At 36.0% G+C, this 23,609-nt stretch overlaps 1 protein-coding gene across 2 annotated transcripts in view; it reads right to left on the bottom strand.

Annotated features, from left to right (window-relative positions):
* CDH10 (cadherin 10) overlaps positions 1-23,609 on the bottom strand; it is a 106,126-nt gene that overhangs the window by 57,257 nt on the left and 25,260 nt on the right. For both annotated transcript variants that reach the window (XM_074576149.1, XM_074576150.1), the window contains one exon: positions 8,403-8,780. In XM_074576149.1, coding sequence (XP_074432250.1) covers positions 8,403-8,633 — 231 coding nt within the window. In that variant the 5' untranslated portion in view covers positions 8,634-8,780. The remainder of the gene's footprint in view (positions 1-8,402; positions 8,781-23,609) is intronic.

The raw sequence follows: 23,609 nt of genomic DNA, 5'->3' as shown, positions 1-23,609 counted from the left end.
GCTCAGAAAGGGCAAAACGCTGCCCGTGACACATGATAGCAAAGAAAATACATTTTTAGTGCTTTACCTCAGAAGTTAAACATACCCGTAGCAGTATGTAAAAGCTGTGCTTGAAATAGAAAGCTTTTAAATACCTGTGAAGAGTCATTTTGGTCAAGGACAACTAGGAAATTCATTTAATTTTCAATTGATTAGTAAATGTGTTCAGCGAAATTTAAGGTCTATTTCAGTGAGCAGTTTCCTCTGCTTTGCAGCTCCTACAAGAAATGGCATGCAGTTTTAGCTTGTTTTCCTTAAGGGGAAAAAATAATTATTAAAACCACCTCATGTTTTTCAGGATCTATTGCAGCCTCCATGCTTTGAATTTCAATTAAAGCCCATTAACAGTGTCAAACTTTTAAATATAATACTATTTATTTCTATGGCCTATAGAGGCCAAGGAGAAATAAGAATAGACTATCAAATTAGTGTTTGCTTGAAAGCTGATCAAATGTAACTTTTAGAGAAGATATCCCACTTCATTCACTACAGCTCTTCCAGTTACCGTGACTTTTAAAATTATGCAAAGTATGTGTAAAACTGTATCCATAGAAGTGAAAAAGATCCTGGACCAAGCTTAGTGTTTAACTTCAAGCTATTGTCTATAAGCACATTTGCACGTGTCTACCTAAGACATAAGTATGTATACCTAAGCAATTTATTATCTTACAGTTCTTTCTTACGCGGTTTGCCTTGCTTCTCTATTTGGAGTCTTGCAGTCTCAGAGAGCAGTTTCTGTCTTCTTAGGAACATGGTTAACATCACCTGCCATGTGACTCAAGGTCCTCAGGCAATTAGCTATGCATGAATACATCATGTGAGCCTGGAACCTGCACAGACTTCATTGCCAGTGAAGATCTCATGCAGATACAAGCCTGGATCTCCCTCTTTTCACCATACCCATTGGTAAAGAAGATACATCCATTTGATTACAAGAAGATTAGCACCTTAGCCAGACAGATTTTTCCCTAGCAGCACCCATACAGGCATTGGCATGCTCTGAGCTCTTTCCCTTTTGTCCAACTCATACAGTCATACAGTAATAAAAATATCGGACAAGCTGCCTTTCAGTTCTGTCAAACCAGATCTTCTCTGCTAAGCTAAATTTGAATGACACCACTGTTACTTAGTCTACTTTTTCATCTTTTTCGGGTTTTTTTGGGTCTCATTTTGCTATCCTTGCCTATCCTTCCTTCTTCCTTCCCTCCTTCCTGCCTGCGTTCCTTCCTCTCTTTCTATTTTTCTTTCTTTCTCTCTTTCTTTCTCTCTCTCTCTCTTTCTCTCTTTCTTTCCAGTGTGTGTTGTATCCGCTCTAATGCTTCACTTGACAGTTTGAGCTACCAGCATCTGATGAAGCCCTACTGGTTTTACGAAATATGTCTCTTGCAGTGCTAGGTGGTTCTGCTTGGATGAACAGTCCTATTGAATCATAGAATCATAGAATCGCCTAGGTTGGAAGGGACGTTTCAGATCGTCTAGTCCAACCATCAACCTAACACTGACAAAAATTATCACTAAATCATATCTCTAAGCACTATGTCTACCCATCTTTTAAATACCTCTAGGGATAGTGACTCAACTGCTTCTCTGGGCAGCCTGTTCCAACACTTGATAATCCTTTCAGTGTAAAAAAAATATTCCTAATATTCAATCTAAACCTCCCCTGGTGCAACTTGAGGCCATTTCTTCTTGTCCTATTGCCTGTTACTTGGGAGAAGACACAGACCCCCACCTCACTACAACCTCCTTTCAGGTAGTTGTAGAGAGTGAGAAGCCTCATTTTCTCCAGGCTAAACAACCCTAGCTCCCTCAGCCGCTCCTCATAAGACTTGATCTCTCAACCCCTCACCAGCTGCTTGCCCTTCTGTGGACCTGCTCTAGCACCTCAATGTCTTTTTTGTAGTGAGGGGCCCAAAACTGGACACAGTACTTGAGGTGGGGCCTCACCAGTGCCGAGTACAGGGCAACAATCACTGCCCTAGTCCTACTCACCACACTATTGCTGATACAGGGCAGGATGCTGTTGGCCTTCTTGGCCACCTGGGCACACTGCTGGCTCATATTCAGCCAGCAGCCAACCAATATCCCCAGGTCCTTTTCTGTCAGGAAGCTCTCCAGCCACTCTCCCCTAAGCTCGTAACGCTGCATGGAGTTGTTGTGACCCAAGTGCAGGACCCGGCACTTGATCTTGAACTTCATACCATTGACCTCAGCCCATTGATCCTGATCCAGGCTGTCCAGATCCCTCTGCGAAGCCTTTCTACCCTCAAGCAGGTCAACACTTCCACCTAACTTGGTGTCAGCTGTAAACTTACTGAGGGTGCACTAGATCCCCTTGTCCAGGGGGACAGAACATGGACTTTTAGGAAAAAACATCTTTTTACCTCTGATGTTGCCAAATTCTATGTGAAATATTTCTCATTGGATTATGGACTATATGAAGCAATACTAAGCAATATTAACAATATTAAGCAATATGAAGGAATACTAGTAATAGTAACTTAAACCAGTATATTTAATTGCAATACATATACATTTAACTACAGTATAAACGACATCTGAGGCTTCCATAGTTTACATCTTTATGACTGGGTGGTAAGCTGTCCTGGGTTCTGTTCATACTTTTGTTACATATTACACTCCTGCTGAGTGTAATACATACACTCATGCCGCTTTTTGGGATAGCTATCTTTTAGCCTTTATGGAGTTAAGGATGTGGGATGCTCCTTCAAGTACCTGTTCTGTGGTATGTCATCCACAGTGTCAATAGACACAGATAGTTACTAACAGGAAAAGATAGGCTATGAACCAGTAACTGTTATTCTTGAAACTTTGTATTGTATGCATATGTTGCTAATACTCCAATTTCCTCAGAATCCTGTCGGTGTTGGAGTTCTAGAACTGAGATGAACTAAGTGAGGTCAACATGTTCTGCTCTGTACACCATCAAAAATAATGGGTGCCCTTAGAAGCATGCAATTATGAATACTGCCAGAATAATCATTTCTGGTAAAAGTTCTACTATGGCACACACCAAATTATACATAAATTTATGTGCAAATATATAATAAATTATCTTTTGAGATACTAAAAGCACTGCAGTGTAACGACGGACTTCAGTCTCTCAAAGTACTAAAAAATTCATGTCAGTTGATCCTTTATGCAATAAAACTACTGTGATGAAAATTGCTGAGAAAAGTCACTGTCTCAGAAAGCAAAGTGGGAAAATTATCTGCAAGAATAAAATAAATGTCAAGATCTGGTGAAATAATGAGGAAGGAAGATAAACTTTAATGTGGATGAAGAATTTATTTCTAAATTCATTTTTGAATGAGTGTGGATTAAGACACTTTTGGCACACAGTAGTGCTTCCTTTAGGTGACAAATCAAAGAGTAAAATTTTTATATTTAAAAGAAAATTTTTTTTTTCTGTACATACTCAAAACAAATCAAAGTTTTCCAGAACAAGTTTGAAAATGTATAATACTTTGTAATTGCACCACTTCATTTGAAAAATAAGAAATGGTCCTTGAAACTATATACTAACAAAAAGAAATAAAAGATATTAATCAGCTTTCTGTATAGAACGGTAGAGCATATGTAGACTTTCTGCACAGAAAGACATAAAGGAAGTATTATCCATAACTCTAACCCCAAACATGAATAAAATGGCTTTTTGGATATGAGATTTAACCTTCTTTTTGAACATCCCTGCATTGTTTCTCTGAAAGTGGGAGAAGTACCTTTCCTCAGAATTAGTGTCTTTTAGTATATTTTTGCAAAGATAGCTCAAAGATAAATTGTGTAGTACATACATAGGTCTGTTTTCCTACGCTGCTCTTTTTTATGGCTTCAGCCTTTACTAGAAAGTACAGTTGTAATTATTATTTGAGGTTCTGCATATATAGAAAATTCATTTATATCATTTTGATTTCTACCCTCAGGGTGCTGTGTATTGCATGAAGGAAAAGATGACCTCCTCCTTTCTTATAACAATAAATACTGACCTGAAGCAACCAGTGACTGTCCATAACCAGTCAATATGTACTTTGCCAACTTTTCACAAGCATGGTTGAATTAAACATGGAACTGTTCAGCTGTTACTGCATTATGTATCCCATTCAATCATTAAACATCCTTTCCATCCCATTATTATAGAATCATAATATTGTAGAATGGCTTGGTTTGGGAGGGACCTTAAGGATCATCTAGTTCCAGTCCCCCTGCTGTGGGCAGGGACACCTCCCACTAGATCAGGTTGCTCAAAGTCCCATCCGACCTGACCTTGGACACTTCCAGGGATGGGGCATCCACAACTTCCCTGGGCAACCTGTTCCAGTGCCTCACCACCCTCACAGTAAAGAATTTCTTCCTTATAACTAGCCTAAATCTCCCCTCTTTCAGTTTAAAACCGTTACCCCTCATCCTATTACTACACTCCCTGATAAAGAGTCCCTCCCCATCCTTCCTGTAGGCCCCTTTTAGATATTAGAAGGCTGCTATAAGGTCTCCCTGGAGCCGCCTCTTCTCCAGGCTGAACAACCCCAACTCTCTCAGCCTGTCTTCATAGGAGAGATGCTCCAGCCCTCTGATCATCTTTGTGGCCCTCCTCTGGACCAGCTCTGACAGGTCCATGTTCTTCTGATGTTGGGGGCCCCAGAGCTGGATGCCATACTCCAGGTGGAGTTTCACAGGAACAGAGTACATGCACAGAATCACCTCCCTTGACCTGCTGGCCACACTTATTTTGATGCAGCCCAGGATACCATTGGCTTTCTGGTCTGCAAGGGCGCATTGCCTGTTTATGTTGAGCTTCTCACCACCAACAACCCCAAGTCCTTCTCTTCAGGGCCGCTCTCAAGCCATTCTCCGCCCAACCTGTATTTGTGCCTGAGATTGCCATGACCCAGGTGCAGGACCTTGCACTTGGCCTGGTTGAACTTCATGAGGTTCATACAGGCTCACCTCTCAAGCCTTCCCAGTTCCCTCTGAATGGCATCCCTTCCCTCCAGCATGTCGACTGCACCACACAGCTTGGTGTCATTGGCAAACTTGCTGAGAGTGCACTCGATCCCACTGTCCCTGTCACCAACAAGGATATTAAACAGTGCCACTCCCCATACTGACCCCTGAGGAACTCATAGAGTACTATTCCAGTAGAACATTCTCAAGATGACTTAAGCAGTGAATAAATGAATGCATAAATTGCATTGTGAATTGTAGACACTAGTTTCAAGAGTAATGTGATATTCAACAGTTTTCTAGCTCCCTTGACAGATATGTAGATGCAGGGTAAGAAACAAGAAACATATCAATCATGAGCTCACAAAGCAAGCAGATGTAAATCACAAATCCAGATGAATCTGTTAGCCTCAGTTTTGCAATTTCTGCTGATATATTCAATGGCATGTTGGTCATCTAATTATTATTGTAAATTTTAAAAGTCACACTTAATACTTATTTTTGACCGAAACCTCTCCATGACAAACATTCTCTCCTAGTCATTGAGCACAAATCATTGAGTTTTAACTTGTGCTCTTACTATTTCACATAATTTCCAAACACCACCTCCAAACATGTAGCAGAGAAATTAACAGGAAGGTGGCATTTTATGTCATCCACCTATCCAAATCATTTTGTCTTTGGATAAAATCAGCTAAAAGGAAACATCCAGAAATGGTGTGACTGTACAACCCAGATGGCTTCTGGAGAGGTGAGTGCAACATCAGGGAAAAGAGATAGCTACTATAAAGTTTATTTACTATGATTTTGATCATTAATCACTTTTTTCCTAACAATTTCAGAACTTGGACTATTAACAACCAGTTTTCAGATCCACATATAATGTCTGTTTCCTTTTGTTTCTTTTGTGTAAAACTCTATCTGTGCAAATACAATGCCACAATACTCTTCATTTTGCATGCATTTTCTAAGACAACTTTGTATACTCAGGTTAATTTTAAATTTGCTTGCTCAAATTAACAACTTTTTTGCTCTAAGCAGAGCAAAAAAAGGTGAAAGTGCAGTCTTAACTGCTTCTCAAGTTTCTTCTCAGTTCTGTACTCTTTATTTGCCATTTTACTTATCTTTACTTGTCACTTCCCATTTGCAAACACTTGTTTTCTCTCAGCCAAAGTAGTTCGGTTTATCAACATCTCTCTCTCTGTAACGCAGAACAGTTAACCTATAAAATTGTTATTGCTTTTCCTTCTAAAGAGTCTTTCTTCACTCATCATGACTGGAAAAAAATGATTAAGTAACACCACTCACACTTTATGATTTGGGATCAGAAATATTAAAAAATAATGCAATAAAACAGTAATAAGCAGGTTTCTGAAGGACCCTAAATAATTTTAAAGTCAGGGTGCCCTGCAAAGCTATTTATTTCCCAGGACTTCTGGCAGCAATACATTTCTAAATAAAATAACACAGTGTTGTGATACAGTGACACTTCTTATTTTGTAGGCAAGGCCAATTTTCATTAGCTATCAGCCTGGCCTGGACTGAGGAACTGGCCTAGATAGTTTGGAACACTTGGAAGGCATGACTTTACACTTGATAAGTGTATGAAATAAATATAAGAACTATTTACAAGGCTTTCAACATGCTTTGGAAATGGCTGTATCATTCAAATACTAGTGCTAAAATTACAGACTCAGAGCAACAAATAAAAAGTGGAAACAAAAAGGCAGTTTACTCATTCATAAGCTCGCACTCTTAAATTTTTACTTAGTATTTACATTTCCTAAATTTTAATAAGCATTTCCTGTCTCAAACACCCCAGCATTCTTACTCCTTACAAGAAACATTTTAGAATCCCTTGCACCTGTAGGTGCTGGGGGACCAATGGGCTGGAAAGCAGATTTGCAGAGGGACCTTGGGGTCCTTGTGGACAACAAGCTGACCATGAGCCAGCAATGTGCCCTTGCAGCAAAGAAGGTCAATAGCACCCTGGGCTCCATTAGGAAACGCATCACCAGGAGATCAAGAGAGATGATCCTTCCTCTCTGCTCTGTCCTTGTGAGACACATCTGGAGTGCTGTGTCCAGTTCTGGGCTCCCCAGTAGAAGAGAGATATGGATCTATTGTAGAGAGTTCATCAAAAGGACACTAAGCTGATTAAGAGACTGGAGCATTTTTCATGTGAGGGGAGGCTGAGGGAGCTGAGACTGTTCAGCCCAGAGATGAGAAGGTTCAGCAGGGACCTTATGAATGTACATAAATACCTTACGGGAAGGACTGAGGGAGACAGACCCAGTCTCTTTTCAGTGGTGCCTAGTGACAGGACAAGAGGCAATAGGCACAAACTGAAATACAGGAAATTTCTTGTAAATATAGAAACAAACTTTTACTGAGTAGGTGGTCAAACACTTGAACAGGTTGCCCAGAGAGATTCTAGATTCTCCAGCTTTGGAGGTATTTAAAATCTGACTGGACATAGTCCTGAGCAAGCTCTGGCTAACCTTGCTTTGAGCAAGGGGGCTGGGCTAGATGATCTCCAGAGGGGCCTTACAACCTCAGCTATTTTCAAGCGATTTTCAACAAGCCAGTATTTCTCTGCAGTATTTTACAAGTTCAAAACCATGTAAAAAAAAAAATATTTGATTATAGAAAATGAAATTTCTGTGTTTATCACCAACCATTGGTGCTAACTTGTACCCAGTACTGCTGACACTAACTTCCACTTTCAAGCAACCTACCGTTTTGAATTAATTCCATGTACCTGTTTGAATATTATTGTGGCATTATATTTTTCAATAAATCACATGGAGAAACATAAGCATCAAATTAAAATAATTTAAAGAACCTCTATGTATGCATCCTATATGCTACACAGTCATATGTGCAGTTCTGCTGACATCTATTGTAGTTCACTTCCTAACCACCTCATTTCTATCACATATTTGATAATGAATTTTACTCACTGCAGTTTATTGAAATTCAGGGAGAATTAAAGAGGAAGAATATTTTTTCTTCAAAATAGGTTACATTCTTCAAATGTAAGCACAGAAAAAAAATGCATTATCTTATTATGAAACATGAAATATTCTAAGAGAAAGTTGAAAAATAATTTTATAATTAATTAGAAAATATTATGTTTTGATACAGAAGAGATAGTGTGCTGCTGGTAGGAATGATGTGCTAAAGCAAACAAATCTGTCAAAAATGTCTCAATTTTTTTCATGCAAATAGTTTTGAATAACTAGCAACATTAATTTAGTGATTCTAGCAGGACAAATAACATATATATTGCCTGGAAATACATTTCTTATGCATTAGAATAAAACATGAAAACTAGGGCTCTTTAGAAAGATAAGTAAACTTGACAATTATGCAGAAAACTTAATTTCTGAGAAACCTACCTTGCCTACATACTGATAATCAGATCCTGTGTATTCCTCTAAAAGGAAAAACTGGTTCCACATCCAGCCTCGCTTCTGGCGGTGAATTGCTTTTCCATCATTCCCTGATGCACGTCCTCCAAAGCTTTTGGGTCTGAGATCAGGAGTCCTTCTGAACAGCATTTCTGTATGGCAGGGATGCGGCAACCACATCCAGAGCAGCAGAAGCAATAGGACTTGCTGTATTGTCATAGTTCTCCACTGCTGATGCTCTTCAAGCTGGTCAGCAATGGAGTCTACAGTTTTGTTTTTCTTGACTTGCTCTTTATGTCTCTAGTTGCTGATGCAGGCAAGCAGCTTCCCGCAACTCATCTCTGAACTGTACATAGCAAGCAAACCCTGAAAGTAAACAGAGAAGAGACAATATAAGTTGAAATGCATTCACTGCCTAGAGTCTAATGTCCCTGCTGCTGTACCCTGCAGGTACGAAACATTATGACATAGAAAGCAACCTGGTTAGGAATATAAAGGTTATCTGGATAGAGAGAACACTGTGAATATGTTTGGTAGCTGCTGTCAAAACACTTCCTAAGAAAGAGTAAGAGTGCGCTGAGATGATCAACTATTTCCCCATTAAAACCTTTCAATTTAGAAACTTCTAAGAGTGTTCTTTATATAGACTGGGGGATTAATATTGCTGAAACTTACACATTAAATGCTGCTGCCTTTGCTTCAAACGTTTTCCACCCGATTTGATTTACAAGAATTCCAGTGTTTTATTAATCTTACTATCAAGAGAACTGAAAAGCCAACACAAAGTAGTTTTAGAAACGACGAAATGGTAAAACACCAGTTCTCCAGGGTATTTTAAATGGCAAAAGAGAACATCATATGCATCAGAAGAAATACAACATGACTAGAAGCAAACTTTTAAATAGAAAAAGTTCTTGAGATGATCTTGCAATATGGAGTGATGCAAACTTAGCCTTAAAATGTAGGAAGTATTTAAAAAATGATGGCCTGTTTTGCAAGTATCCTACATAACTAATTTTGGAAAGTACTGAAATTAATCTTGTGGGAAGTGATATCGCAGAGAGAAGGCAAGTGTCTCTGTCTTTGTTTTGTCTGCATTTCTTGTTTTGTTTTGCTTTGTTTTTCTTTAGTTTTTCCTTCTTCTGACAGAGCCATGAGATGTTATTTCAGCAAGACAAGTTTAGCCAGGTTCTCTTCACTTTACTTCCATCCCAGCATTTGAAGAATAACATTTTCTGCTAGTGAGATCATCTGGTAATGTTTTGCTTCAGTAAATTATGAAAACCTATGATTTGTCATCTTGATAGGGCATAGTTTCTGCAAATTTTAGTCAGCGTAGTTTGGGGTTTTTTCCGCATGCCCACAGGAAATAAAATGCATGGATAGTGGTTGAAGCTTCTTTTATATTCTTCCACATGTGGCACAAAACTGAAGCGATAAAGAGCGTGGGTTGCTTTTTCTCCTCTTTTCTCATTTTCACAGATAAGTAACATTGCACACAGAAATCATGTGTCCTCTGATTTCTATAGTATTACACTATAACTCTCTATCATCTAAGTACTTTTTATTTTTCAAAGGAGAGCTATGTAAAGCTTTCAGAATTCTTTCTGTGTTTCAGTTTGATAGTGATGTGCTATTTAAGATATTTCCAGTAAGCCTGTGTTGATTAGAAGAGTTTTTCAATAAAACGTCAGGGGTTTAGAGCGGAAAGCCTATGAAATGTAGTGAATTCCTACAGTTAAAAAGCTCTCAGTGTGTGCATGCATGTGTGTGTGTTAATAACTGAACAGATTCAGCTCAAGAACCAGCTTTTGTCTTCAGAGTTAAATTCTCTCAGGAGAATTTTTCCCCTCTTCTCCAACATTTGGAAAACTGAAGAACTTCTCAAAGCCACTGCTTTCAAGGACTTTAGCCCCAAGCCCCAAGACCGTTTGCAGTAACTCACAGACGTTCATTTCCATTTGTCTAAACAAACACCAGGTTATGTATCATTTCCTTTACGCCTTCTTCTTTTCTCCTAAAATTTTGACATTTACTTGATTTGTAAACTGCGAATACTACCCAGAACAATCTGTTCTAATATAAACCACTGATAACATATGCTGAATTATATCAGCATGTATAAACCGGAGAGGTGATCCTCCACCTTGGAAATTATTTATCACAGCTCATATTTATGTTCTTTTGAAACAAAGGTATACTGACTGAGAGAGGAAGGCTATGATTTATTCTCAGATACTTAGAAATGTTTCTTCTCAAAGACCATAGGAATTTCAAACTTGAAATTAGCTTTTCAGGTTATTATTAGTTTCCCTAACAACTGGAAAGTTAATAGGGTTTTTTGAAAAGGAGACATAATATATTCTCTTTTTTAGTTGTGGGGTTTTTTTGGTCTTTTTTCACTTTCTTGTTGCCATCAGTATATATATTCCATTATTCACACATTATTATTTGATGTAGAAGTGTTGTTAAATTCCTCTTGGGAAATAATGCTTCAATATTAGGGGTTGTTATTGAATTTTCTTCTTGTTAAATTAGGTCAGCAGAATGAAAGCTCAGATGAAATTTGTTAAAGTTACAAAAGCAGCTAATGCACATGGACTTTGCAAGCATGGCTGCTTAATGGATGTACGTAACAGCAAGGTCTTTTCCCTCCTTTGAGACTCCTGTTGTAGTTCAGCTTCCTGCTTAAAATGTAATGAGTTTGATAGTAATCTATACTAAAGCAACAACACTTACCTTTAAAAATAAGCTAGCAAACAAGAAAAAACAGACTGAACTAATAAAAATGAAATAAAAAGCACTGAAATAAAGGACGTTTGATGAGAATTAGATGAAGGAAAACTTTTAATATGTAAGTACAGAAAATAGACAGAAGTCCCTGTAATACATTGCATATTTGGGTTCTGTGCTTCCCTGCCAGAGCTGGAACAGTCAATGGATGAAGATAAATTTATCGTCTGTTTTTTTTTTTTTTAATTCCTTAGAAAAGTAATTGGAAAATGTCTAAACTTTGGTGAAAATTTTATCTTAGAAGAGGGTCTGAGAACTCAGCAGAACTGTAATAGTTTTACCGGCTTCAAGTAAGTGTTTTTTTTTTAAGAACTGAAGTAGTTTTAAATAATTCTAAATAGTTTTAAATGAAACTATTTCAACAGTCTCTCTCCTGAAATCAATCTCTACATCTTCTTCCAGAAGGTCACTTCTCAACTTCTTCCCACAATAGAAAATAAAATAAAATAATAATAATAATAATAATAAACATCAACAGCAACAACAACAATAACAATAACAATAATAAAATTAAAAATAAACAAAAATTGAAGCTTTCTAAAAACTATTTAATATGTGCAAGTTTCCATATTTATGCGTAATATCCTTCTAAATTGCATTAACCTTACTACAGAGGAGCATTGCGCCCAACTCTGCCCTTGTTTATACAGGTTTTTATTTTGGAATGATTTTTAATGAGTTTTCTTGGAACAATCTCTAGTATGGAGGAGATGGATCAATCATCACTGAAGCTATTAATCATTTCACCATTAGCTTTCAGCTAACAATTTAAAAACAATTAGGCAGTTCTCACTTTCCACAGTTTAATCACTTCTATATCACTCAGAACTTAGATAAAAATGTTTTAATGCAACTCCAACTGTATTCATGGGATTTCAAATATATTTTTTTCAAAATTTGGAAAATATATTTTGTTTGCTCAGTCATGCAACCCCCTAAAAATACTAAAAAATACTTCCTACCAATTGAAATGCATGAGATTTAACAAACATATAAGATGGACCATGAATACCTTTACCTGATGCACTTCTCAGACTTCCATTTACTGGTTGCTACCGGACGTTGGTCTTTTCCAGCTGAGATGTTCTTTCTTTAGTAAACAATTTCCTCTTTTTGTCTGTCTTTCTGCAGTAATGTATGTCTGCTTTTGGAACTTAGCAGAAATAAATTTAAAATAAAAAATGTAATATAGATCAAAAGATCACCTATTTCTTTTTGTTAATAAAAAAAAATTAGTAAACTATCTCACTTGTAAAAAGCAAATTTGAAGAGCAAAAAATTTTACTGACATTTATGATTTTTGTTCCATATTTAACCTCGGTCAAACTTGAACTGGATTTTAATTGTGTAACATTTCAAAAAGCTTTTTTAAAGAAAGATATTCGTACAATTCCATGTCTGTTTTCACCATTTCTGTTTCAGTTGGGAGCCACTGTCTATTCACTTATCTAATCTTGTATTTCATTTCTTTTTTGCTATTTTTGTACAAAAGAAAGATATTTTTGGAGCCAAAGATGCTTCGTGACAAATTAGTTTAAAATACATTGGAATTTTATGAGAACAATCTTTAATTTTATTACAATGGAAAACATTGGAGCATATTTTGTTCTTGTTTTGTTCTTGCTCTGCAGAGTTGACACCAATAGAGCTATTCTTATATACAAACATAATGAGAAACTTTACTTATTTTCTGCCTCATTTCTTCAAATCTTCGGTCTCCCTCCAGCCACCTGTATAGAGCTTCCACCACAGGCTGCAGATCTTCTTTCAAAGTAGCTACAGCCATCAGCCATGAGACACAATTGTTACCATTTTGGTTTCCTCCTCGAAGTAGGTAACTTGGTAAGGTGCCTTTCTGTTTCATTTCAACTCTGACTCTTGGCTTATGATGTCATAAATGAAATTCAAAATTCTGGGTAGGTTTTGAAATAATAGGAACCATTTTACAAGCTAGTAAAAATGGAAGTAGGAAAGCAGCTAAGTGCAGAAAAAGCTACATTTTCAGTGAGCCTCAAAACACCCTCTAGCTCAGCTAATTTAGCTGTTTTAACTTATTTGCCATCTCTTTATCAAAACCAGGAATAAAGTTCTAATGCTTTAGAGCACAGTATAATGAAACAAGTACTTTAAATGGATACCTTTGCAAGAGACTTATTCAAAACGTAACAATATTTTCCTCTGGAAGTATAACTTATAGGTGTAAGTTATCCCTTAAGGGGAAAAGGAGACAATACTTTTACAAAGTTTTTAAGAGTACTTGAAAGAAACAAATGAGCTCTTTCAAATTATCAATTCTTAATGGATTCTAATCTCATCATTCCTTGTATTATAGATTTATGTTCCTTGCTTTATCTATTATATCCCAATGAAGTTGCCTAAAGCTGTTCATAAATTAATTGCCTAGTTCTGAACTGAGGAGATAATTGTTAAATTGTCAATAAGCTGCTTATTTCGTAGCCTCCAGTGGAACACTTGCACACTGCAGTGACCACACTTCAAATTATTAAATTATAACATGAATTTGCAAAGTAGTCAGCAATACTTTTGAACTTTAGAACTCAGTCCTCTTTATGAAGTCCTGCAAGCCTTGATCCACTTAGGAATTTGAACTGAGCATGCATAGTTTGATGCTAAACTAAAAAAAGGAACTAACATTTCAGGAATAATATATTTTAATTAGTAATACTAATCATATTTCCCAATCGTCAAAACTACTTCACTCAAATGAGAATTTTTCATATTATTTTAATTGTTCATAGGGAGAAACACTGAAAAACAAGCAGAGGAAACAAAGGAAAAGAAAATCCCGAGCATATAACTTTTGCTACAAAAGTTAAGTATTATTTTAGACAACAGAGAGATTACATAGAAACATATCTTATGTCTTATTTTTAAGTATATTTATATAGTATAAATCCTAATTGTTATTAAAAAAAAAACAAGTTGACATGCACTATACTGATTTTAAAGTTTAAAGATTCAGTCTGCTTCCACTGGTAGTTCAGTAAATGTGATATCCAAAAAATGGATAAAATAACGCCAAGTGGACATTAAACTGAAGAGGAAGAATGCCTTAACACTTCAGTCCTCCCAGCTCCCTTGATGTGGGGAACATTGTCCTCTTCCCTGTAAAGATCTCTGGATGTCTCACCTTAACCCTTCCCTCTTCTTCTTAAGAAAGACTGAAATTGGTCTTAAGATATAGCAAGAAATTGAAAGGATGAGCAGAATGTCAGAGAAAAGGCAGAAGATATTAATAAGTTATCTTGCATAACAATTTTGACTGTTTATTAATGAAGCTTTTCTGTATTAACTAGATTATTGGATACCTAAAAATAATTCTTAGCTCTCTGTATATGGTGAATTCACTTTTTCTCACAGCAAGAGATTGAGAGTAGCACACTATTATGGTAATTCTCTGCTTAGACCCTTAAATTTACCTTTGTCCCTAAAGTTTTGTCAGAGAAGTTATGCAAGCAGCAGTGACAAAGTGGTAGGTGACTTGTGGACATGCAGAAGTTATTTACAATCTTTATAATTTCTGTACCCTGTGATGTCCACATAGCATTTCATTCCTTGCTGCATCCTGTTCTACCTTCTAGATGACTCTTTCTTAACTGATTATATATACTAAGCAAACTTCCACAGGTCTTGTTAGCTACCCAGTATTTTTCTGCATAATTTGGGTAAAAAAATAGAAAAATAATGTATTAAGTTCATAGGGCACATAGCCCCCACTTCCCCAAATTAATACACCCCAGAATTAAAATTTAAAGTATTCCCCAAAAATTAAAGAAATCTGAAATGTGCAGGATATGATTAAAAAAAAAAAAAAAAAGGAAGTGTAAAGATCATAATAGGTTGCACAACACAAGAATAAACTACCTAGACACAGTACTGGAGAAAATAATTGAAGAATAGAAGTATAATAATTTTGAGCAGTCTCAATATGGTGAATTTTTTTATCAATCATCTTTAAAAAGTGGGGGGGGGGGGAGGAGATATGTCAACACGAATATTATTCTTAAAAAGTATGAAATAATCCTTCTTCTCCACTCAGCCTCATTTCAGAGTCTGTGTCCAGGTTTGAACATCACAGTACCAACATGTAAATAATCAGAAATTAAGCTAGTGACAAAATATTTAGGAAAAAAGAGTGATTTTTTGAAGAAAAAACCAACAATACCTATTTGCCTAGTCTACAGGAAGAAAAATTGATGAAGAATGTGGTAAGAACATAGTTTTCAGAAACTTTTGAAAATCAGAAATTATTCTCAATGCACAACACAGATGGTACAAGCAATTGACTTAAATCACAACAATGATGACTCAGGTTAAGCATTAAGAAAAAATTCCTAAATATTTGCGGGGTAGTCAGCAGATGAAATGAGATGTGACTGAAGGTATGGAAGAACAGTTGGACTGAATTGCTTTCAGAAATGGACTGCCTGCAGCTGGTGTGACCAGAGCATTTCTCAAGATCTTTTCAAACTCTCTCCTACAGAACTCTATCCCATATTTTTCCATGTCATTATTTCACCTCATTACGTCTTTCTATGTCTGGTGTCACTCTTACCAGTGGCCACCCTATTCTCCTATATATGAAGAATATGTACTATTCATTCCAGCTCAACCCCATACTTTTCCATTTATCTGATTTCATCTCAAAAGCAGCTGTAGATTTACTGTTGTGGATTGAAAGCAACTTCAATTCTCCTGCTTGCCAGACAGGCTAGCATGCTTTTCCACGTTAAATGACACAGTCCTAGCCACACAGTTCCCTCCCATTTAGATAAGGCCTGTGCCAGTCCTCTGAGTCTTCCTCCGTAAGATTTTGGAGTTGCGTTTATCCCATCAATTGTCTGCTCATTATCCCAGATAGAGAATGAATCAAGCTCTTTCCTTCTCAACCCTGAATTCATCCCATGTACTCCTTCCTAAATGATTATCCCCTTTGTGTTTAGCCCATGGCCACACAGCTTTCTAAAACATCCATGTTCGATTATTAGCAGATTTTTTCTGTTATAAAGAAGGTAGTTCTCTACTTCATCTATTAAAAAAATAAAAAATAAACCAAACCAAAAAAAACCTCAAACCACAAACCAGTTAAAGCTTTTGATTATACTTTCTTTTTCCTTTATTTCTTTCTTGGTTTATTTAATTAAAAAAGAAAACAAACAAACAAAACCAACCAAAAACCACCTCTCACGATTTTAAAAATAAATCTGTTCTGATACCGAACATTCATGATGGGGGAAGGGGGAAGGGAGTGGTGGTGGTGAAGAGGACAGTGACGGGTTCGGATAGGAAGCGTCAAAAAAAAAAGATCCAGAACGGAAAAGTTCCAGTATGGAACAGGAGGAAAATAGTGATTTACCAAAGAAAGTAAATCTATTTGCATCTGTATAATATTGTAATTTAGACACAAGAGCATATGCTAAAGATATTTTGTTAACATCCCATTTTCATTTTTGTTATTAATTACATTCCATCTTTGACAGATCATGATTTTTCTGTAAATGAAAAGATCGGAAAATTCTGTCTGGATGTTGCCAAGAGCCAAAAGTGAGAGATCATTGAATATCTAGACCTGGGGACTTCATATTCTTTCTCCCTGTACTGAAGGGTTTTCCTGAACAGGGTGAATTGTAATGAAGAATGCTGAATGGTTACAAAAAAGACATTCTTTTCCTTCAGGGCAGGTGGAATTTTAAATCTCCTAGTCTTTGCTATCCAATGCTTTCACCTGCCAGCAAACTCTAAGCCTTATTAGAGAAACAGAATAAGCACAGAAGTGTGCCAAATATCTAAAAACTCACCATAATCTCATCAGGAGTTTATATCTTCAGCTCAGGCTGAAATCTTACAGCCTCAGAGAGCAGAGGCAGTTCACTAAAGCATAAAGAATTGGGGCATTGAGAGACCGTGCCTGCTTAGAAAACTGTGTAATTTAATAAAGTGTTCATTGATGTCTACACAGTGGCTCCTCAAACTTGTGGTAGTGCCTGTGCCTGCAGCATGGATAGTCCCATTCCTGCTAATTAGATGACAGCAGAAGAATTACATTCTTTCTTAGCAGACAGGAAGAAATGGAAGTAACCATTTCTCATGGAACCTCACGGTTGATGTGTAGCAGAGGAATGTATTTTAAGAAAGTTTGTTAAAGCATATGATTGCCTTTCTCTCATTTATTAGAATAAAAGTGTAAGTATTGAAAAATGCACTTTATTATTCACAAATCCCATAAATGTTATATTTGGCGTTAAAAAATAAATCTTGAATTACAAGAAGGTATATTTGCAATGCATTTGAAATTTATTAATATAAATATTTCTTAAAATGCTTGGATTTTCACCTTGTGTTCAATTCCTTTATAATTATTTTAGCATATTAAATAGTCCTGCTATGGCTTTTTGTATTGTTCTCAGTTTATACAGCAAAATAAAAGTCCCTTTATGGGGTGACTGCAGTTTATTGGGCCAGGGTGAGCTGAAATTATGAAAAAAAAAAAAAAAGTGGTAATATAATTTATTATACTGGTTTGCTATGGTTGGATAAAAGGATTATAATTTCTTCACTATTAGTGAGTCAGAATTACAAAGCTGTTTTAAATGTTAAACCATGACAAGAAACCTCTTAAGAATATACCAAATATATGTATAGTAGTAATCTGTAGCCTTTTTTGCATAACATTATACAATCAATAGCGCACTGCAACAAGATGAAGTGCTGTACATCAAGTATTCAGTTTAGACAGCATAATATTTGATATTGCCTGTGCAATGTGGAACTGTCAGTTGTATGATGTATGCATGATGATAAGAGGTAATTAGATCACATCCTGCTTTTTCCCAAATGGTCCCTCCTTTAAAACAGTACACAGCAGGCTGCAACTGACATCTTTTCAAAATTAATTTTACACCAGGATTAACTATAAACACTTGCAATTCACATAATAAAAATTCTTTCCTGCATAGCTCAGTAAAGAAAAGGATATGTCTTGGCTACTTTTGAAAAGAGATATCTGCTCTTAATTAGCACAACACCCTTACAGTAAGGCATCACATATGGGCATGATAAGCTGCAGGTAGACAGGGGTCAATTAGAAATTTTGGAGGTAAGGAAATTTTCTCTTAAGAATGCTTCTGTGTACTGTAAAACTCCACCATCACTGTAACTATACTGACATTCAGAGCGCTCTTCACACTTCATAAGCATCCTTTATACATATACTGGCACTGCTGTATAAGAACATAGAGGTAAGACATTCAACAGATAAATGAAATTATGCATATTCTGGCCCTGGGCTCCACACTTGCATCAAGACTGTTCTGAATGCCTCCTACAATATCTGTATAGTTCTATGCTTTATACAATCTCTGTTACTGTCTCAGTCTTCAAGGTAAGAGAGATTAGGCCAACGCAATAGATTCTATTGGACTAGCAAGCTTAGCTGGAAAAGTCAGATAAACTTGTGGATTTCGGAAATAGTATCTGAGCAAATCTGATGATATTTAAGAACATGTTTGTATAGTACATTTTTTGACATGTCTTTCATGTTTGCTGGTTATACAGGGATGCATATGTTGATTTGCTGTTTTTTTGATGTAGTGTAGTTTAGTGGTTATTTAATGTGTTTTGGTTTTTTTATATTGACCATCTGAGAAAATGGTAATAATACAGGACTATTACAGAGATAGTCTGAAGACAGTTGCTGAATTTGTGGTGAAAGCCTATAAAGAAGTGCCTGCTTTTTCCATCCAGATGTCATCTATGTGAACACTGCTTGACAAAACAAATACTTAAAAACCATTATTTCAGGAAAAAAAAAACCTATGTGCTGAAGACCACTTGTAATACCCACCTCAATATCGTGAAGAGGAACTCTGCCCACTCCTCTGAAGAAACAGATCACTGAATTCTACGTGTGGTTTTTCCCCATCACGTAACACATTCCACACACTGTGCTGTATGTTTTTCTGATAGATACATGGGTAGAAATCAGCAACCACTTTGCACCGGAATGAACTTGCACAGGTATTTAGTGAAGAACTACACCCAGCTGCCACGGGAGACATGTTTTTTTCAAAACAGTCATTCCATCTCTGATCTTTCACTCCCGATTTCCAAGGGAAACCAACAAAACACCTTTCAAAGATAAACCTGGAACAGAACTTCAAAAATCAGCTGGAAGCCAAAAACAATGGAGTCAAATGAGTTTCTGGTTTTATTGAACTTTATAATCTCTCTCCCTTCCTTTCTAACCTCTGTATGTCTGCAGGTTATAAACTACCTAACTCTCTCTTTCCTTTGAGAGCTAAAAATCTCTTTTTTTTCTCTTCAGCACCCTTCTCATACCAATCTATTTAATTGGTGGCAAATATTTATATATATATATATTTCTTTATAGAGTTCATGTAGCTGATAGCTATTTAATTAAAATTAGAGAAATTGTCCTCAATTTTTGTTTAGTCTTTAAGTCCAGTTTTTCTACGTCAGATCTAAAAAGAGCCTCTATGCCTGAAAGAATGTATTTTTTTTTTTTTTCCAAATACAGCCAGACAGGCTAGTAAAATATTTTAACATTATTAAAAAAGCTATATCTAATCTGTAAGTTCTTGGATCGGTACAGTTACAGCAACACTAGTACTCTTTATGGCATTCATTACAGCTTCACCCAAGATACAGAGAAGGAATATACATTTTTCTATTACTCTACAGAACACAATAATAAAATATCATTCTATTATTCTATTCTGTTATTCTAGATGATATAGATAAGAAACTCAGGCAAAACCAAAGTGATCACCTGAGATTACAGAGCAAGTATGTGACAGGCAAGGAGACAACTGCATCTTTTGAAGTCTCAAGGTACAATACTGAGTGGTGTTTCATTTATCCTCTTCTGATAGGCTTCTCTTCTGCATCCTGTACTTACGTACCCTGTTTCAAGCCTGTTTGATGAGGTCATTAAGTTTATGAATAATAATGGACTAATAGTAACATTAGTCAAGTGAAGTCATTCAGTTGGCCAGTGGGGGTGTGTGGGGTATGGTAGGCAAGAAAAAAATAGTAAGCTCCAACCTATCGGATAAAGCTGTGCTCTGGACAGCTATAAATACACTGAAATTATTATAGCTGTATAACTCAAATAATAGAGCATTGACATAACTGAGTGTGGACTGATGAGCAACTAGAAAATGGAATAACAAGCAGAATCTTCTTAGTCTGTAGGAAGGCTAACAATGTTTTACAGAAGTTATCTATACTATTATGCAATGTGCAGATCAAGAAGTGTCCATATGTCAATTTCAAATATGAGTAAAATTAATTTAAAACTTGGTGCTGGCTGTCATTAAAGTTTGTGAGACAACATATAAGAAGATGAAGTGGGTAACCTCTTAAAATGTAAATGGCAAGGACTGGTAAATAATAGGAGAATGAATCATACAATGTATAAGGAACTGTTAAAGATATATACAGGAGAGACATTGTTCTCCAGAAAGAAGTTGCTGAAAACTGAAATCACTGAAATAATAAATGCTTCCTATGTACAGGTGACCCAAATGAAGAAGTTTGTCTTACATCATGGCATTAAGCCCATTAGGTGCTATGTGTAGGTTAAACATTGTAAAATACAAACTTTATAGATTTTTAACACAAGAAAGAAGGATTTGTTTAACAGGTGGGGGGGTTTGGTGTTGTTTTTTTTTTTCCCTGGCATATTTTCTCTCCAAAGTGTGCCTTCATTAACTCCAAAATCATTCACAAATTCAGTACAGATGGCAGCTAATCAGGCAGAGATGTTAACCAAGGCCATTCCTCTCCAGAAGACTGTTCTGATCACCATGTCTTAGGATCTCTCACAGCCCCTCTCACTGAAATTATTCCAACACTGTAGACTTTTTCAGAGTTGATGAAACATAGAAAAAAAGGTAAGAGAGAATGACAGCTGCCCAGTAGTCATGCCATTCAAGAAGGCCTCAGAGGAAGAAAAATCAAAGCCAGGCAGAATATTATATTATAGTTGTTTCTAATTTGCATTCTGGCAATCTCTCACTGCTCTTGCCTTCTGCTTGCAACACCAATTAGTATCTCTAGGAAGCAGACAAAAAACCTGAATAAAACAGTGCTTTCATCAGTAATTTCCACAGTGCTAACATGTTTTGAAAAGGTATTTTGAGACTTGCAATACCTAATTTTTCATGTAACAATCACAAAAAGCTCCAATTACCCATGAATTTCATGCTAACCTCGTTCTATCTAGGGACTTGAAAACTGAAGTCCTCTAAACTTGTGGACATCTGAACAGGTTGGTCATAATCCTTCTGACAGAAGAGATTGTCCTCCTTCTTTTCCCCCTCCCCACTAATATCTCTCTGAAGAAATCATCCAACAGACTGTATTAAACTGTTTGACAGTACCTAACAGAATATAAACTGCATTTATATTCTTTTTGGGTTGGTTTCGGTTTTTGTTTGTTTGGTTGGTTTTTTTGTGACAGAATGGCATCGAGTACTATCTGCACAGTAAATTAACTTTATTTTATAACATTCTGTAGTAAAAAGAATGAGATTTCAGTATCATTTGCAGATAACTCAAGAGATTTCATATACAATTTCTTTACTAGAGACAATTCAGACATTAAAAGGAATTTTCTTTCACTGTGGCCTTTTGGTATTTATAAAATCATGATTGGATGGTGAGAACTTACGTAAGTATTACTTCAGTGACAGATGTTACCTTTATGTTCTTACAACAGTTTTTGGCCAACCAGAGTTCCAAGTTGCAACACTGGAATACAGTGAATTGGCAACTGGTAATACACATCAGCTGCAGTACCTATCAGTGTATTATTTAAAACTAGCATCTACGGGACAGTTTTCATCCTTTTCACTCAAAAGAAAGGAGAAATTCTCCTTTTGGAAAAAAAATAAGATTGAAGGAAAGTAATAAAATACTTGTATAAGCAAAGCAATGGTCTGTAATTATTTTTTTAAATCATCAGGAACTACAAATAACATAAAAAAGTCAACATGAAAAAAAGCAGGAGTAGTACAGATAGATTTTAAAATTAAAAAAAAATAGATTTTTTTTGATAGATTTTAGTGTTACGCTGGTTTCTTTCTCGTCTGAATTCTGTGAGATAATCTTAATTTCATGAAAGTCTTTGGAGTCAGGATTACAAAACTGAAGCTCTTCAGACAGTAATGGCTTTATCACAAGTGCTATTTGAGAGGTGGTTGGATGGCTAACAAAGTTTTGAGTTATCCAGTTCTGGGTGCAGTTACTTCTTTGTTTTGTTTCTATGTATGTATGTGTGCAGGTATAAACTTTGCAGATATAGGGATACTTATTCAGCAAAGTATATAATAGTGGGAATATTATATAAAGATAGAAAAATATCTGTTCTGAAGGGAAACTAAGAGAAAACAAAAAGTATTCAAGATTTTGTTTTCCTTTTTATTTTATATTTTATTATTAATTCTGTTCAATAGCCTGTCTCAAGTAAACCCACTTCTATTCTGTTTCTCTAAGTCCCCTCTGATTAACTGCGCTTCATTTGTTCTTCTGGTTCTTTTTTTAATTATTATTATTTTTTCTTCTTCTGTATCACTGTAGTCACAGATTCCTTTTACATGGCTGTTGGGCGTTCATAAAATAGCAACTAATATTAACTATTCAACCAATAATGACCAGCCCTCCATGGCCTTTGTGTCACATCCAGTGAGATTACCTTTTACCTAACAGCTCTCTTTAGTCCAAACTGAAAATACAAAGTTGCAAGGACCTCTACTAGGTAGCGTCTTTGCTTGTCCACACCACATTCGAAGTGACAATGAGTCTTGCTATTTTGCTCAAATGATTCTCCAACTGCATCCGCAACAGGCAAAAACCAAAATGCAACCACTTGTATATGTTGTAATATTTAGCTAGCAAGCAAACAACTAAAACAGGCTGCAAGATGACTTAAGGATACTGTATCACAATATCAAGGTAAATGTCACGGTTAAGTGAAAATGGATTCATGTGTTATAGGTTTATCCAATTCCTTCTTCTGTTAAACAACAAATAATTTTATATAAATTATGTATTTCCACAAATACAGTTAGCTAGAAAATCAATAATTTTCCTGACTGATTCAGGTGTAGGATTACATTTACCCCTGTAAAACTCTGCGGTTTATATCAATGTACCTGATATACTGTGAATTCTGTGGTTTTACATAAGTAATTATTTTATGATGCATGCAGTATCAGTAAAATTTTCCAATTATCTCTCTTTTTTATTATTTTATTTTGAATCTAAATGAATAAATTACTATTATAATTGGAAACTAAATGTTTATAGTTCAATTATAACTGGAAGTCAATTAGGAGTCAAAACATACTTCTGTGTGAA

This window comes from Larus michahellis, chromosome 2 (assembly GCF_964199755.1).
Source record: "Larus michahellis chromosome 2, bLarMic1.1, whole genome shotgun sequence".
Taxonomy (NCBI): Eukaryota; Metazoa; Chordata; class Aves; order Charadriiformes; family Laridae; genus Larus; species Larus michahellis.
Note: the sequence above shows the minus strand (reverse complement) of the source record. Positions and strands in the feature narration are given on the sequence as shown.